General features: G+C 56.1%; 1 protein-coding gene across 3 annotated transcripts in view; it reads right to left on the reverse strand.

The window, feature by feature from the left end:
• Window positions 1-8,788: 8,788 nt before the first annotated feature.
• TAB1 (TGF-beta activated kinase 1 (MAP3K7) binding protein 1) overlaps window positions 8,789-13,934 on the reverse strand; it is a 34,739-nt gene continuing 29,593 nt past the window's right edge. For all 3 annotated transcript variants that reach the window (XM_010389278.1, XM_030914880.1, XM_030914879.1), the window contains exons 10-11: window positions 12,829-12,991; window positions 8,789-10,659 (exon numbers count right to left, since the gene is read on the reverse strand). In XM_010389278.1, the coding sequence (XP_010387580.1) occupies window positions 10,452-10,659; window positions 12,829-12,991 (371 nt within the window). In that variant the 3' untranslated portion in view covers window positions 8,789-10,451. The remainder of the gene's footprint in view (window positions 10,660-12,828; window positions 12,992-13,934) is intronic.

The raw sequence follows: 13,934 nt of genomic DNA on the forward strand, positions 1-13,934 counted from the left end.
CCAGTTCAAGTGCTTTCTGAGTCCAGAGGAACCACCTAGAGTTCTTCCTTCAAGCAGAGGAAGCCTTGGGCTGGTTCCTCAATTTCACTGGGGTGAAATTCACAGAGCATACAATTAACCATTTGAAAATGTGCAGGTCAGTGGCACTCAATGCCTTGACCATCACCTCACCCCAGAAAAACACTCTGGCTCTGTTGTCAGTCTCTGCAGTTTCCCTCTTTCCCCAAGCCCTGCTTTCTGTCTGTATGGATTTGCCTGTCACCGGCATCTCTAGGAGGAATCATGTATGTGACCTGTTATGACCAGCTTCTCTCATTAGCACAGTGATTTTGCGGCTCTTCCACGTGGTGGCCTGTCAGTGTCATTCCTTTCCATGGTTGAATACTATTCTGTGGCGTGGAGGCAGCACAGTCTGCTTCTCATCTTAGGATGGATATCTAGGTGGCTTGTGACGTTCGGCTATGATGAGCAATGCTGCCGTAAAAACTTCCATACTGTTTCTGTATGTTTTTGTTTCCTGGGAGTGGAATTGCTGGCTCATATGGTAATAGCTGGTTCCTTCTTTTTTTTTTTTTTTTGTTTTTTTGTTTTTTTGTTATTGAGACGGAGTCTCACTCTGTTGCCCAGGCTGGAGTGCAGTGGCGCGATCTCGGCTCACTGCAAGCTCCGCCTCCCGGGTTCACGCCATTCTCCTGCCTCAGCCTCCGAAGTAGCTGGGACTACAGGCGCCTGCCACCTCGCCCGGCTAGTTTTTTGCATTTTTTTAGTAGAGACGGGGTTTCACTGTGTTAGCCAGGATGGTCTCGATCTCCTGACCTCGTGATCCGCCCGTCTCGGCCTCCCAAAGTGCTGGGATTACAGGCTTGAGCCACTGCGCCCGGCCTGGTTCCTTCTTTTAACATTCGCTTTGCTTATCAAAAGTTCTAGATACGGCTGGGCACGGTGGCTCACGCCTGTAATCCCAGCACTTTAGGAGGCTGAGGTGGGTTGGGAGGCCAAGGCAGGTGGATCAATTGAGGTCAGGAGTTCAAGACCAGTCTGGCCAACACAGTGAAACCCCGTCTCTAGTAAAAATACAAAAATGAACTGGGCGTGCTGGTGGCTGTAATCACAGCTACTCCTGGAGGCTGAGGCAGGAGAATCGCTTGAACCTGGGAGGCGGAGGTTGCAGTGAGCCGAGATTGAATCTCTACACTCCAGCCTCGGTGACACAGGGAGATCCCATCTCAAAAAAAAAGAAAAAGAAAGTTCCAGATATACAGACTCTTGATTTCACTGAAGGGAGGTGGGGGTACTTGTTAGGGACTCCCCATGTTAGTATTTTCAGGACTTTGCTGTGGGTCAGATTCTGCAGTGAGGAGCCTCAGTGTCCTGCCTGGAGGGTGAAGACCGGGCTGTGTGCTGGGAGCCAGGCAGGGGACATGGGGGCCCAGCGCCCAGAAGCACCCTGCAGCTCTGCTTCCAGTGCCATGGCAGCGCCGCTACCTGGGTGCACTCTGGTGAGTGGAGGAGGGGACTGCCTGCCCATTCTGGGTGGGAGTCCGGGGACCTGACTGCGTCTCATTTTGCCCCCACCTGGGACTGCTGGCTCAGGCTGAGCTTTCGGTGGTTCTTCAGGGTAAACCACACTGGTGCTCAGCTGCCATCACACACCTGGGATGTAACTCCTGTGTCTCTTAAGTCAGTTGCCACTCTACATGGACTTTTCAGCTTCAAAACCTGTACGGATATTGTCTCTATCCTGATTGCTACAACCTTGTGGGTTTATACCTGGAAGGAAGGAAGGGAGGGAGGGAGGAGGGGAGAGGAAGGGAAGGAGGGAGGGAAAGGAGGAAAGAAGAGAGGGAGGAAGAAGGGAGGGAAGGAGGGAGTGGGTGGGTGGGAGGTAGGGAGGGAAGGAGGAAAGGAGGGAGGGAGGGAGGGAGAGAAGGAGGAAGGGAGGGAGGGAAGAGGGAAGGGAGGGAGGAGGGAGGAGGGAGGGAAGGAAGGAGGAAGGGAGGGAGGAGGGAGGGAAGGAAGGAAGGGAGGGAGGGAAGAGGGAAGGGAGGGAGGAGGGAGGAGGGAGGGAAGGAAGGAGGAAGGGAGGGAGGGAAGAGGGAAGGGAGGGAGGAGGGAGGAGGGAGGGAAGGAAGGAGGAAGGGAGGGAGGAGGGAGGAGGGAGGGAAGGAAGGAGGGAGGGAGGGAGGGAAGAGGGAAGGGAGGGAGGAGGGAGGAGGGAGGGGAGGAAGGAGGAAGGGAGGGAGGGAAGAGGGGAGGGAGGAGGGAGGAGGGAGGGAAGGAAGGAGGAGGGAGGGAGGGATGGATGGGGGAGCAGAGGGAGGGATAAATCCCTCTCTGTTGTTTTAAGGGGCTTTCAGGAGGGGTGGAAAGTGGATGAATGTGTTTAGTCCGTCATCTTCAGCAAAGCCGCCAGCACAGGAGGAGCCTGGCAGTCAGTCCCAGGAAGCCCAGACCCCCTCAGGAGCATTCCAGGGCCTGGTGCAGAGCCCACCTGCTCTGGGAAGGTTCCGGAACTCATCAGACAGAAGGGGTCTCCCCTTGGCCTGGGTCTCAGGGCCCATTCTGGCTGTTTTGGCCAGACTTCTAGGTGTAGTTCTATCTTCCCCAAAGACAGCCACTGCAGGGCCAGAGTCTTAACTGAGACTTTCTGACTGCCTCCCCTCTCTCCACCCTGCCAGCCTCAGCCCATACTTGGCTGCACACACAGTGTCTAGTGCCCGGCAGGCTTTGTTGCTGGCTAAGGTAAATGGAGGGCGCACCGGGAAGCCAATGCAGCCACGGCAAAGGCTTGGAGGAAAGGAGCAGAGTGCGAGGGGACATCCCTCTCTGTCATCTCCGGATTTCTTTCCACCTGTTACTGAAAGCTTCTTGGATTTTTGGAGACAGGGTCTCACTCTCACCCAGGCTGGAGTGCAGTGGCATGATCTCGGCTCACTGCAGCTCTGCCTCCCAGGCTCAAGCGATTCTCCCACCTCAGCCATCCCCCCGCCGGTTCTCCCATCTTCTTCCTGGGTCTGAGGCCCCAGGGTGGTTGAAAGTACAGGAAGGCTGGAATGGAGATGTTAGCTGCAGGTCACTGCACCGAAGAGGCTGGTTTAGGCCCCACTGGTCCCCCCAAGGCACGGCCAGCCTCCTGATGAGGTGCAGCAGGCATGAACCCTTGGGCCCACCATCCTTTCAGGGGGTTGTGGAAATCTTTTTTTTTGGGACGGAGTCTCCCTCTGTTGTCCAGGCTGGAGTGCAGTGACGCGATCTCGGCTCACTGCAAGCTCCGCCTCCTGGCTTCACGCCATTCTCCCGCCTCAGCCTCCCGAGTAGCTGGGAACACAGGCACCTGCCACCATGCCTGGCTAATTTTTTAGTAGAGACGGGGTTTCACCATGTTAGCCAGGATGGTCTCAATTTCCTGACCTCGTGATCCGCCCGTCTTGGCCTCCCAAAGTGCTGGGATTACAGGCATGAGCCACCACACTCAGCAATATTTTACCTTTAAAACAGAAGAAAATGTACTTTTACTCAAAGAGAAATTTTAATATATTTATCTATCAACAGTCATAAAGTATAATTTTAAACTTTTTTGCAGAAGAGGCCCACCAAAGTCGCAATGCATCCATGCCCCACGCCCAGGGCTACCCACATCTCGGGCCATGCCTGATGAAGGTTGGAGTCCTTCCCTCAGAATAGCTGGGCCCAATGTCACAAACACTGCCCCATGCAGGGTGCTAGGACCTAGAGAACATGGGTCCTAACCAGGAACCCCAGGGTCACTACAGACCAAGTTCCAGGAGCCCTGAACTCACCAGAGCAGAGGACAGCCTTGTGGGGTGAGTTCCTGGAGAGGAGATGTGAGTGAGCTGGGTCCTGAAGGATGGGTCATTCTAGGTGAGGGAAACCTCAGTGGACACAGAGGCATGAGGGAGGGGGGTCTACCCAGTCCCAGGGGGGAGTGGGGCCTGGCCTGGTGTGAGCAGATCCCAGTGCACAAGTCAGATCAGGTGACAAATCCCCAGGATGATCTCAGCTTCCAGAGGGTCCTGTGGTGTGAGCATTTCCTTCCTACCCTGGGGTCAGGCTGCCCAGCAGGTTTAATTGGGACAGAGGGATGGCTGTCCAATCTGTTTTCAGGCCTGGAAGGGTCTCTGAAAATCAGGAGGAAACTTCCTGGCACAAAGAGAAAAGTCCAGAGTTTAAATCTTTGCTCCTGTGTGATCTTGGGCAACTTGTTAAACCTCTCTGAGGCCTGGTTTCCTCATCTCCATAACAGGAGAATGGATACCAACTCTTTGCCAGGTTACATGAGATTACATGTCAGCTACATGCCTGGAACATAGTCAGAACTCTTTTTTTTCCCGATACGTAGTCTCGCTCTGTTGCCCAGGCTGGAGTACAGTGGCACAATCTCGACTCACTGCAAACTCTGCCTCCAGGGTGCACGTGATTCTCCTGCCTCAGCCTCCTGAGTAGCTGGGACTACAGGCATGCACCACAACGCCTGGATACTTTTTTGTATTTTTAGTAGAGATGGGATTTTACCACGTTGGCCAGGCTGGTCTCGAACTCCTGACCTCAGGTGATCCACCTGTCTTGGCCTCCCAAAATGCTGGGACTTACAGGCGTGAGCCACCGTGCCCAGCCAGAACCCACAAGTTTTTTTTTTTTTTTTTAAAGCTGAGCTGTAAACCTTCATTTGAAGATGAGATGGGGATCAGAGAGATTTATGGGCCAAGGTCGCCCAGGGGCACCTGGGAGGTGGGACTTACAGAAACACCAGGTCAGGGACGGTCACGTGGTCTTGGGGGCAGGCCAGAAGGAGGCTGTCAGCCCCACCTACCATCAAGCCCCTGCAGCAGCATGTGGGTTTTCTTAGGTTCCAGATTGGCTGGCCTCCCTCTGGAAGCCCAGATTTGTGACTCTACAGTGAAGCTAAGGACTCTGTATCTTCACTGCCACCCCCTCTTCATGGCCAAAGGACTGGCTGTAGAGCCAGGCTCCCCAGCCCATGTGGTGCCCAGTGTGTGCAGTGCCCTCAACACCCACAGGGAGCCGCCTACATGCGACGGCACGCACGCTTAGAAAGGCCTTTCTGATACGAAGCTAAACTGTCTCCCAGTCACTCTGCCCAAGCTCCTTAACTGGTCTGTGCTTGCTTTTCCACATCTGTAAAATGGGTGCCAGCAGTAGGACCCAGCGAACCTTCAGACACAAATATCTGCCCTTCAGGGGCTGGGTGAGGGCTGCGGGAGTGAAGGCTTTGCAAGCTCCCAGCAGGGCACCTGGCCCTGAGCAGTGGAGAGTTTCATTAGGATCACCTGGGTCCCGCAGCCGGGGACCTGCTGGGGTTTCCTATGAAGCGTGGGTCTATAAACCTTCAGGATTGACACGGCTCTTCCTGAAGCCTCAATTTACTTAATGAATAATTTCAAAATGTTACTTTTGAAAAGATAATGCTATTTTTGTACTCAAATGGAACACAAGAATTTGACTGCAAAATTCACCTGTTCAAAATAAATGAGACATGTAATTTCTTACAAACCCCAAAACTCGGGGTGTCCCAGGGTGGGGGTAGTTTTCTGTAGGGTGACGACATATCCTGCAATGAAGTCCCGGAAGCCCTGCTCTGGGCAGTCAGTCTATTTGTCCACTCATGTTCTTAGACACATCCCAGGGGCCGGCCCTGAGCTACTGAGATGCCTGGAGGAGCATCCAGGTCTGGGGGAAGGGAGTGACTCCCACACAGCAGGTGCCCAGAGGTAGGAGGCTGGACCCACAGAAGGTTCTGGTGTCAGCACAAGATGGCTTTGCTGAAATGCCGAGTGCAGGAGCTTAATCGTGGCGCATGTGGAAACCAGCCATGGGCTCTCAGGCCCACTCCTGCCCTGCCCTGGCCCCTCTGTGATGGGAGAACCAGGACAAGAAGGGGCTGGATCAGGTGACTGGTCACACAACCTGGGGTCCTTTCACCTTTCTGGGGATCTCTGAAGGCAGGAATGTAGTCTGTGAACTGGTGTCAATACTTCTCAAAGCCGGCTGTCAGACACTGTGTCTGTCCCTGATGCGGCCGCCCAGGCTCGTGGAATGCCAAGTGCCTGTCTCTGCTCGGGGCTGACATCACCTCTGCGTGGGAACAGAGCCTGTGCTCATGCGAGCTCATCGGGATTGGCAGAGATCTGCATCCTTGTTTGGTTCCAAAACGGGGGGCCCAGAAGGAGACTCATGAAAGATGCCCTTGTCGACGGAAATTTCAGGAGCTTGGCCCATAGCCTCTGTCTTCGCTTCGGCTGTGAAGAGGCCAGAACCACGCCCGCTGCCCAAGAGCTAGGCTCTGATGAGGCTGCAGGTAGCGCCGACTCAGTACCTGCTTCCACCAGGGTCCAGACCAAGCCCTCATGGCACAAGAGTGCCCACAGGCATGTGGCGGACGGGTGGACATCTCAGCTAACGCCCTTATCACCTGTCCCTGACTCTCCATCAGTAGGGCAAGGGCAGATCTCACTTCTCACAGCTATGGCCACTCGATGTGTTCAGCAGTCTAAGTGGGTCATTGCCTCATTTTGTACATGAAAAACCAGCCGAAGTAACTGCCCAAGGTCACACGACCATTCGCTCTGTCCCTTCCTCCCTGACTCATGCCATGCCTGTGAGAGAGGCTGCTGCGTGCCTGACTGGAACCTAGTGGAATAACAGACAGAAAGCCCTTGCTCCCATGGCGCAGGCGAGAGGAGACACGCATAAAGGCAGAGAGTGTCCTACGAGGAAACAACAGGGAGACGGGCAGTGGGTGGCGGGGTGGGGGGTCAGGGAAGGGCTCTCTCCAGAGGGGGCATCTGTGCTAAGACCTGAAGGACAAGAAGGAATTAGCCCCACAAACAGCACAATTGGGTGCTTTTCCCTTTGATGTCTGAGCAGCCTGGAGTCGCTCCAGACAGGCCCTGCTGCCCCCACTGCCAATGGCAGAAACACCCCGACATGGGAATCATGGGGAGCCTGCTCTGAAGCTCTGCTCCCGGCTCTGCCGCCAGCTCCCGGCTCATGAGAGAATGAGAGGACCAGACCAGGATGGTGTAACTCCTAGTGAAGATGGCTCACAGGTGCTGCGGCGCCCCCAGCCCTCAGCCCACCTGCCCCTGTCCTGGGACAACGCGATTTCTGAGGGCTAGGACCTCCGTGGAGCCAGGGACCTAGCTGGGTTTTGGGAGAGACTGATGTCTTTTTTTTTTTGAGATGGAATCTCGCTCTGTTGCCCAGGCTCTGGAGTGCAGTGGCACTATCTTGGCTCACTGCGAGCTCCGCCTCCTGGGTTTACGCTATTCTCCTGCCTCAGCCTCCCGAGTAGCTGGGACTACGGGTGCCTGCCGCCATGCCTGGCTAATTTTTTATATTTTTAGTAGAGACGGAGTTTCACCGTGTTAGCCAGGATAGTCTCGATCTCCTGACCTCATGATCCGCCTGCCTCAGCCTCCCAAAGTGCTGGGATTACAGGCGTGAGCCACGGCGCCTGGCCAAGACTGATGTCTTTAAGGAACGAGAGGGGCAGTGGGTGGGGGATGGGTTTCTCTGGTTCCATCTGATCCTACCTCAGTGCTTTCCCCATGGAGGCTACAGGAGGCAGACAGGCTGGAGAGGGCCATGTTGGCCCACCTTGTGTCAGATGCCACATGGGGATGCGGATGGTGGTAGTAACTCTGGCCCAGGGCTGCACAGCTCTGCCTGGCTGTGCTGTTCGCTTTTCTTACCTTGACTCCTGGCCCCTTAAGTCCTCAAATCCACTCCTGAGCTTCCCCTCTTGGCTGAAACAGCGTCCCTCTCACCTTCGTTTCCCTCCAGGAGACAGGTTCAAGCGCAGTAAATAACACCAAGGCTAGGGACAGGGGACACAAAGCCAGCAGTGCAGCACCTGGCCCCACACACTTAGGGCAGAGCAGGTGCTGGGAGAGGCCTGGGGCCTAGAGTTGCATGGTGGCCACTTGTGACCAGGACTGTGCTTGAACCTGTCTGTGCCTCAGTTATTCACCATGTCTCTCTCGGGTGGCAGGGCTGACACCACAGCTCCAGGAGTGTTCAGGGACCATAGTGGTCCTCAGGACCCCTGGCGGCTCGGCTGCGGAGGCTGAGAAGGACAGATCCTGGAAGGAAGCTCTGCAGGCACAGTCCCTGCCCAGCAGAGCGGAGCAGGGGGACATCCGGGACCCTCTGACCGCACCAGACAGAGCGTGGCTTTGTTCCTAGGCAGATGCACTCTTTCGGTTTCTGTTGCAGAGGCTCTTCTTAGAGGGATGAGTTCTTAAGTCCCAGAAAGCGGGATGAAGTGCTCTATGGACTGGTATTTATAGAAGATCCTTCCCCAAAGCAAAACCCAATAAAGCAAACTAGCCGGCAAAGAGGGCAAGGCCTCGCCCTGGTGACCTGAGCACTGGGTGGCTACAGCCCCACTCACAAACCAAGACCCTAGGCTCCCTCTCAGCAAGAGTGGAATTGGCACCACAGCCCTACCACTGGTCATGGGCCAGAGGGCTTGGCCTGCAGCAGGGAAAACCCTGTCACCCCCTCCAGATGTGCATGAACACATCTGGGCCTGAGAGTGGGCCCGGGAGGTAACAGGCAAGCCATGTTTCCCCTGGGCTGTGGAGGTGGCAGCGTGGAATGCAGCCAGAAGACCTGGGTTCAAATCCCAGCCCTGCCACTTAGCAGCCTGGTGAGCGGAGTTCTTGAACCTCCAGGGCAGTGAAGAGGGGAGGCGTCCACCTCCCAGGGCCGCTGCGAGTTACAGGAAACATGAGCAACAGCACTATTAATATCACAATGTGTAATGCCACCATTTATTACTTCTTTACTGCATTAAAAAAGTGACCCTGTTTCTAGAGACCAAACAGCACCACAGAGGCATTCTTGGAAGAGAATTCCTTTTGTTCCCAAGCCTTTGTGACTGACTTCAAATCCTCTCACCTGCAGAACAGAGATGGCTTCAAAGTGGGGGGTGGGGGAGTGAGTGAGGATCCTGGGCTGAGACCTGTTTTTCTTCCATTTCTGCTGTGGATTCCCGCAGCTCCCTGGTTCCACACCAGGCCCTGCTCTGCCGTAGGAAAATGGATTCCTGGGTCACAGAGCTGTCAGGCCTTTGACTTTGCAGAGACCAAGCACCCTGGAAGCTGTGCAACAGTGGCCAGTTGCTGGTGGGCTGGTCTGGGACATGGCGGGCAGGGAGACTGGGAGCTGGGGAGGGCGTGGAGAATCCAGGGGTCCCTGGATACTGACTAAATGGCTCAGGTCTGAGCTCTGGCTGCCCCACTGAATGTGTGGCTTGGCCAAGGTGCAATTCTCTTGGCCTGCTTCTTCCTCTGAAACAGGAGTGGCAATCCTGGCCGACAGCCCTGGTGGCACCCCCTCCCCACTGAAGGCAGAGAACCTGTGTGAAATAGTCTTAACTCTGGCCCAGGGCCAGGCCGTCCCAACCCTTCTCCTGTGCCTCCCAGGGTAGTGTGTCTCAAAGAACCTCTTCCCTCCTGGAACCATTTTCCACTCTTCTTTCTTTCAAACGAGTCCCCCAGCCTGACTCACAACCCCTGCTTGCTACCCTCAGCCGGTAGAGGACCCTCATCAGTGGTAAAGATAGTTCATCTCAGCCGCCTGCCAGCCTATGGTCTTCGCAGCACCAGAAGGAAAACGCAAGGCGACACTGGCTCACCCTGGCTCAGGCCTGACAAGAGCAGCCCCCGCCTCAGTCTGCCAGGGTCAGTCCTCACCTCTCCCGCATGCCCGGCTCTGGGGAGGCCCAGGCTGCCCTCCTCTGGCAGCTCCAGGTCTCTTAGACCACTTCCCCCTGGCTCCTTTCCACCTGGCCTGCCCCTTCTGTGGCCATCCCAGGTCCCGGATGCTGCCCTGGTCCTCCCGAATGTTTACCACAGATGACACAACCAAAGCAGGACCAGGGATGGGGACCAGGGACAGACGTGGGCACCAGCCTGGGTTCCACTCTGGATGTAGGAGCACAGGGCCGAGAGGCCGGAGAAGCGGGAGGCTACTGTCCCGAGGTGAGGGAGGTGATGGTGGGAGGAGGGGTGGGCTTGGGACAGCAGGGTCTACTGGGCCTGCGACACTCAGGGTTCACAGGGCGCCTCTTCCTGCTCTGCAGGAGGCTGCTGGGGAGGCTCGGGCGGCTTGCAGGACTGCTGCAGCTTCTATACCTGGCTCTCCGCTCTGAGAAAGGGCGATGGTCCTGGCTGAGGCCACCTGCGAGGAAGTGGCCTTCAGCTTCCTGTGTGGTAACAAGGTGTGAACCACAGGTCCAGGTTGCACTCACACCCTCTATTGCCCGGAGAGCCATGGGATAGAGTCTGCTGCGGGCTGAGGACGAGGTGCCTGCTGGCCGCTGTGGCACAGGCAGATGTTAGGAAAAGGCTGGACCCTGTCCTGCCCCACGCCAGGCCCTGCTTGGGCTGCATTCCCCGGCTGCCCTATGGTGCCGTCACCACGTTCTGCTCGCCATGGTCCACGCTCCAGAGGCGATAAAACTCAGCAAAGTCCACGTAGGGCTCAACACGGCCATCCTCGCCAGGCGGGAGCGAGTGGGCGGGCCGGGAGCGGAAGAGGCCCCCGTCGGAGCTGGAGCTGCTGCTCTGCGTGTGCGTGTTGGTGGACTGCAGGGTTAAGGTCGGGCTTTGGCTGCGGGACAACAGGGGAGGGAGTCAATCAGGTAGCAGTCAGGTCAAGGGGGCTGGGGCAGTGTGGGGATAGAATGGCCCCTGCCTCTACCAGCCCCTTGGGTTACAGGTCTTTCTGGCAGAGGTGACCATAAGAGCTGGCCCAGGCAGATGCTCTTAGGAAGAAATAAAAAGTCAAATTTTGAAGCACCAGCTGCACGTGGCTACTTAAATGAACTAAAGGTAAAGAAAATGGGGCCGCGCGCAGTGGCTCATGCCTGTAATCCCAGCACTTTGGGAGGCCAAGGCGGGTGGATCACCTGAGGTTAGGAGTTTGAGGCCAGCCTGGCCAACATGGTGAAACCCCATCTCTACTAAAAATACAAAAAAATTTAGCTGGGCATGGTGGTGCGCACCTCTAATCCCAGCTGCTCGGGAGGCTGAGGCAGGAGAATTGCTTGAACCTGGGAGGCAGAGGTTGCAGTGGGCCAAGATTTTGCCATTGCACTCCAGCCTGGGCAACAAGAGTGAAACTCTGTCTCAAAAAAAAAGCAAAAGAAAATGGAACACTCGGCCGGGCGCGGTGGCTCAAGCCTGTAATCCCAGCACTTTGGGAGGCCGAGACGGGCGGATCACAAGGTCAGGAGATCGAGACCATCCTGGCGAACACAGTGAAACCCCGTCTCTACTAAAAATACAAAAAACTAGCCGGGCGAGGTGGCGGGCGCCTGTAGTCCCAGCTACTTGGGAGGCTGAGGCAGGAGAATGGCGGGAACCCGGGAGGCGGAGCTTGCAGTGAGCTGAGATCCGGCCACTGCACTCCAGCCTGGGCGACAGAGCGAGACTCCGCCTCAAAAAAAAAAAAAAAAAAAAAAAAAAAAAAAAAAAAAAAAAAAGAAAATGGAACACTCGGTTCAAGTGTCTAATAGCCACAAGTGGCTGGAGACGCTGTGACGGGACAGCACCCACGCGAGCACTCCCGCCATCACAGGAAGTTCCCCGGGTGCAGCTGAGCCACCGACTGTCCATGACCATCTCTCTAAACCCATCCCAACCCAGGCCCTACTCAGCAGGGCGGGCAAGGTGTCTTCTTCTAGAAAACCTTCCTTCGCCCTCCCCTTCACTCTCTTCTCATCAGCTGGGTGGGGACAGGCACCCACCTTGTGTCACAACTGGAACTGCCTGTTAGCGCTGCCCAGCACCAGCAGAGGGCTGGCCCATGGCCTCGGCTCAGACGCTGAAGGGAGTGAGGAACATAGGCAGCGGAGGAGGGCGGGCTGTCCCGCCTTGTCTAGGGCCACAGCAGTCCCACTCTGCTTTGTGGACACAGCTGGAGGACTCCTCCAAGCAGCCCGGCAGGGGTGCTGGAGAGGCCACCCCTACTGCACTCAGGAAGCCCACGGAGCTTGCTTGGTCTGGCAGGCCTTTCTAGCCCCGTGGCAGTAGTCGCAGCATCCACGACTCAGAGGCAGAGGGAAAGGAAGGCCCCCTGATGAGGCAGAGGTAAACAGGCCACCCACCCCCTCCAGGGCCTTTCTAATTGGCCACATCCTGCGCACTCCATCCTCAGAGTGGGCTGGGTATGGCATCTCTATCATTCCATGCAGGGCTGGAATGTGGAAACCAGATCCGGGTCCCCTGGTGTGGGGGGTGCACATTCTACGGAAGTGAAGGGGGTGGGGTGTACTCAGTCGGGTCTGCGGCTGGACGGGGCCTAGCTGCATCCCCCTCAGGCTGCTGTCTCTACCTCGCCCCCTGCCCAGAAACCACAGAACTCACTTCAAAGCTAAAATCAGGCACATTAGCCAGAAAGCACGGGCTCTGACAAGCCAGTACAGGCCAGACAATGTCCCCAAGCAAGGACACCACGGGAAGTCACCCCATATCACAGGAAGCCACCCCACATCACACCCAGGTGGGGAATGAAAAGAGAACCTTCCACTGACTGAAACTAGCAGACCGGCCCACAAGAAAATACGAGAAGTAGGCTGGGACCATCAGCCACCTGACCGAAAACCCCACCTGCCTCAGTTTCTAGGGAGACTTCCCTCACCAGGCACGGAGCTGGGGACTTCCAGACCCCAGGGCATCTTATCCACAAGCCTTGGCCCCATGGTCATTTCTGTCCTGGTGCCACAGGACACCCATGGGGGGATAGGGCTAGGGGTGGCTAAGTGGGGGAGGGACTTACTTGGTGAGGGTCGGGGTGGCTTCATCCAGGGTGGAAGCGCTGTGAGCCCCGTTGACCATCTGGCCCTGGGAGGGCATGACAAGGGAGAGGGTCACGCTGGTCTTGCTGGTGCTCTGGGCACTGGAGTATGGCACAGACACAGGGTACACTCGTCCCCCTGCAGCTTTGGGAGGAAGAGAGTGGGGGCCTCAGGCAGCGGCTGAGGAGAAACCCAGGTTAACAGGGGCAAAGCTGCTCCCATGGCCTGATGGGGTGGTGCCTGAGGGCTGAGTGTAAGTGTCGGCCATGCCTGGCTCCTCAAGCCCAGAGCGGCCCCCTGCCCCTTGGGACAGCTCAGGAGGAGTGTCCCTTGGCAGAGACTCTTCCAGGCTGGACTGAGAACTCCCTGTAGCAGTAAAGCCAGCAATAAAGCCTGCTGGTGCTCGAGTTGCCTCAAGGAAAGGGTTACTGCCTGGCTTCCCACGGATGCTTTAATCCAGAGGATAAGTTTGCTCCCAGTTGAGGCTGACCCAATAAAAATATGGTTGCAATAACAACGGCCAAAGAAACTTCAATAACCCTGGTGTCCATGGGAGAACAAATCTGTCTGTGGATGCCTGAGCTTTATCTAAGGTTTGCTTGTTTAAAACAAAGAAAAAGAAATGCAGCCCTCGGGAACCGAAGGTCTTAGTGCTGAGCAGCACTGCGGGGAGCACGGGAGAAAGCAGCCGCCTCTTTTCCTGAGAACTTGAAGAATGACATAGGTAGAAAGCAAAACATCCTTCTCCCTGCCCTGCTCCAGTGCAGCTCAGGGACAGACAGGCCCTGGGGCCTGACCATTTGTCCACATGCCTCATCTCTTCCAGGTCACTTCATTCTTCAGCCTCGGTTTCCCCCTCTGGAAAACAGGGGTACCACCTGTCTTTAGGGTTGCCCATGAGGACTGAAAGGAATAATGCAGGCTGTGCGCCTGGCACACGGTAGGCACTCAATCAGTGGTGGCCATCATCTCTACTATGTGGCTTCAGGGCTCTGTGAATTGCTTGCTGGTGCACTCAGGTTCTGGGAGGTTGCCGGGACAGGTGGTATTAACCTCATTTTACAGACAAAAAAGCAAAAATCAACAT

This window comes from Rhinopithecus roxellana, chromosome 13 (assembly GCF_007565055.1).
Source record: "Rhinopithecus roxellana isolate Shanxi Qingling chromosome 13, ASM756505v1, whole genome shotgun sequence".
Classification (NCBI taxonomy): Eukaryota; Metazoa; Chordata; class Mammalia; order Primates; family Cercopithecidae; genus Rhinopithecus; species Rhinopithecus roxellana.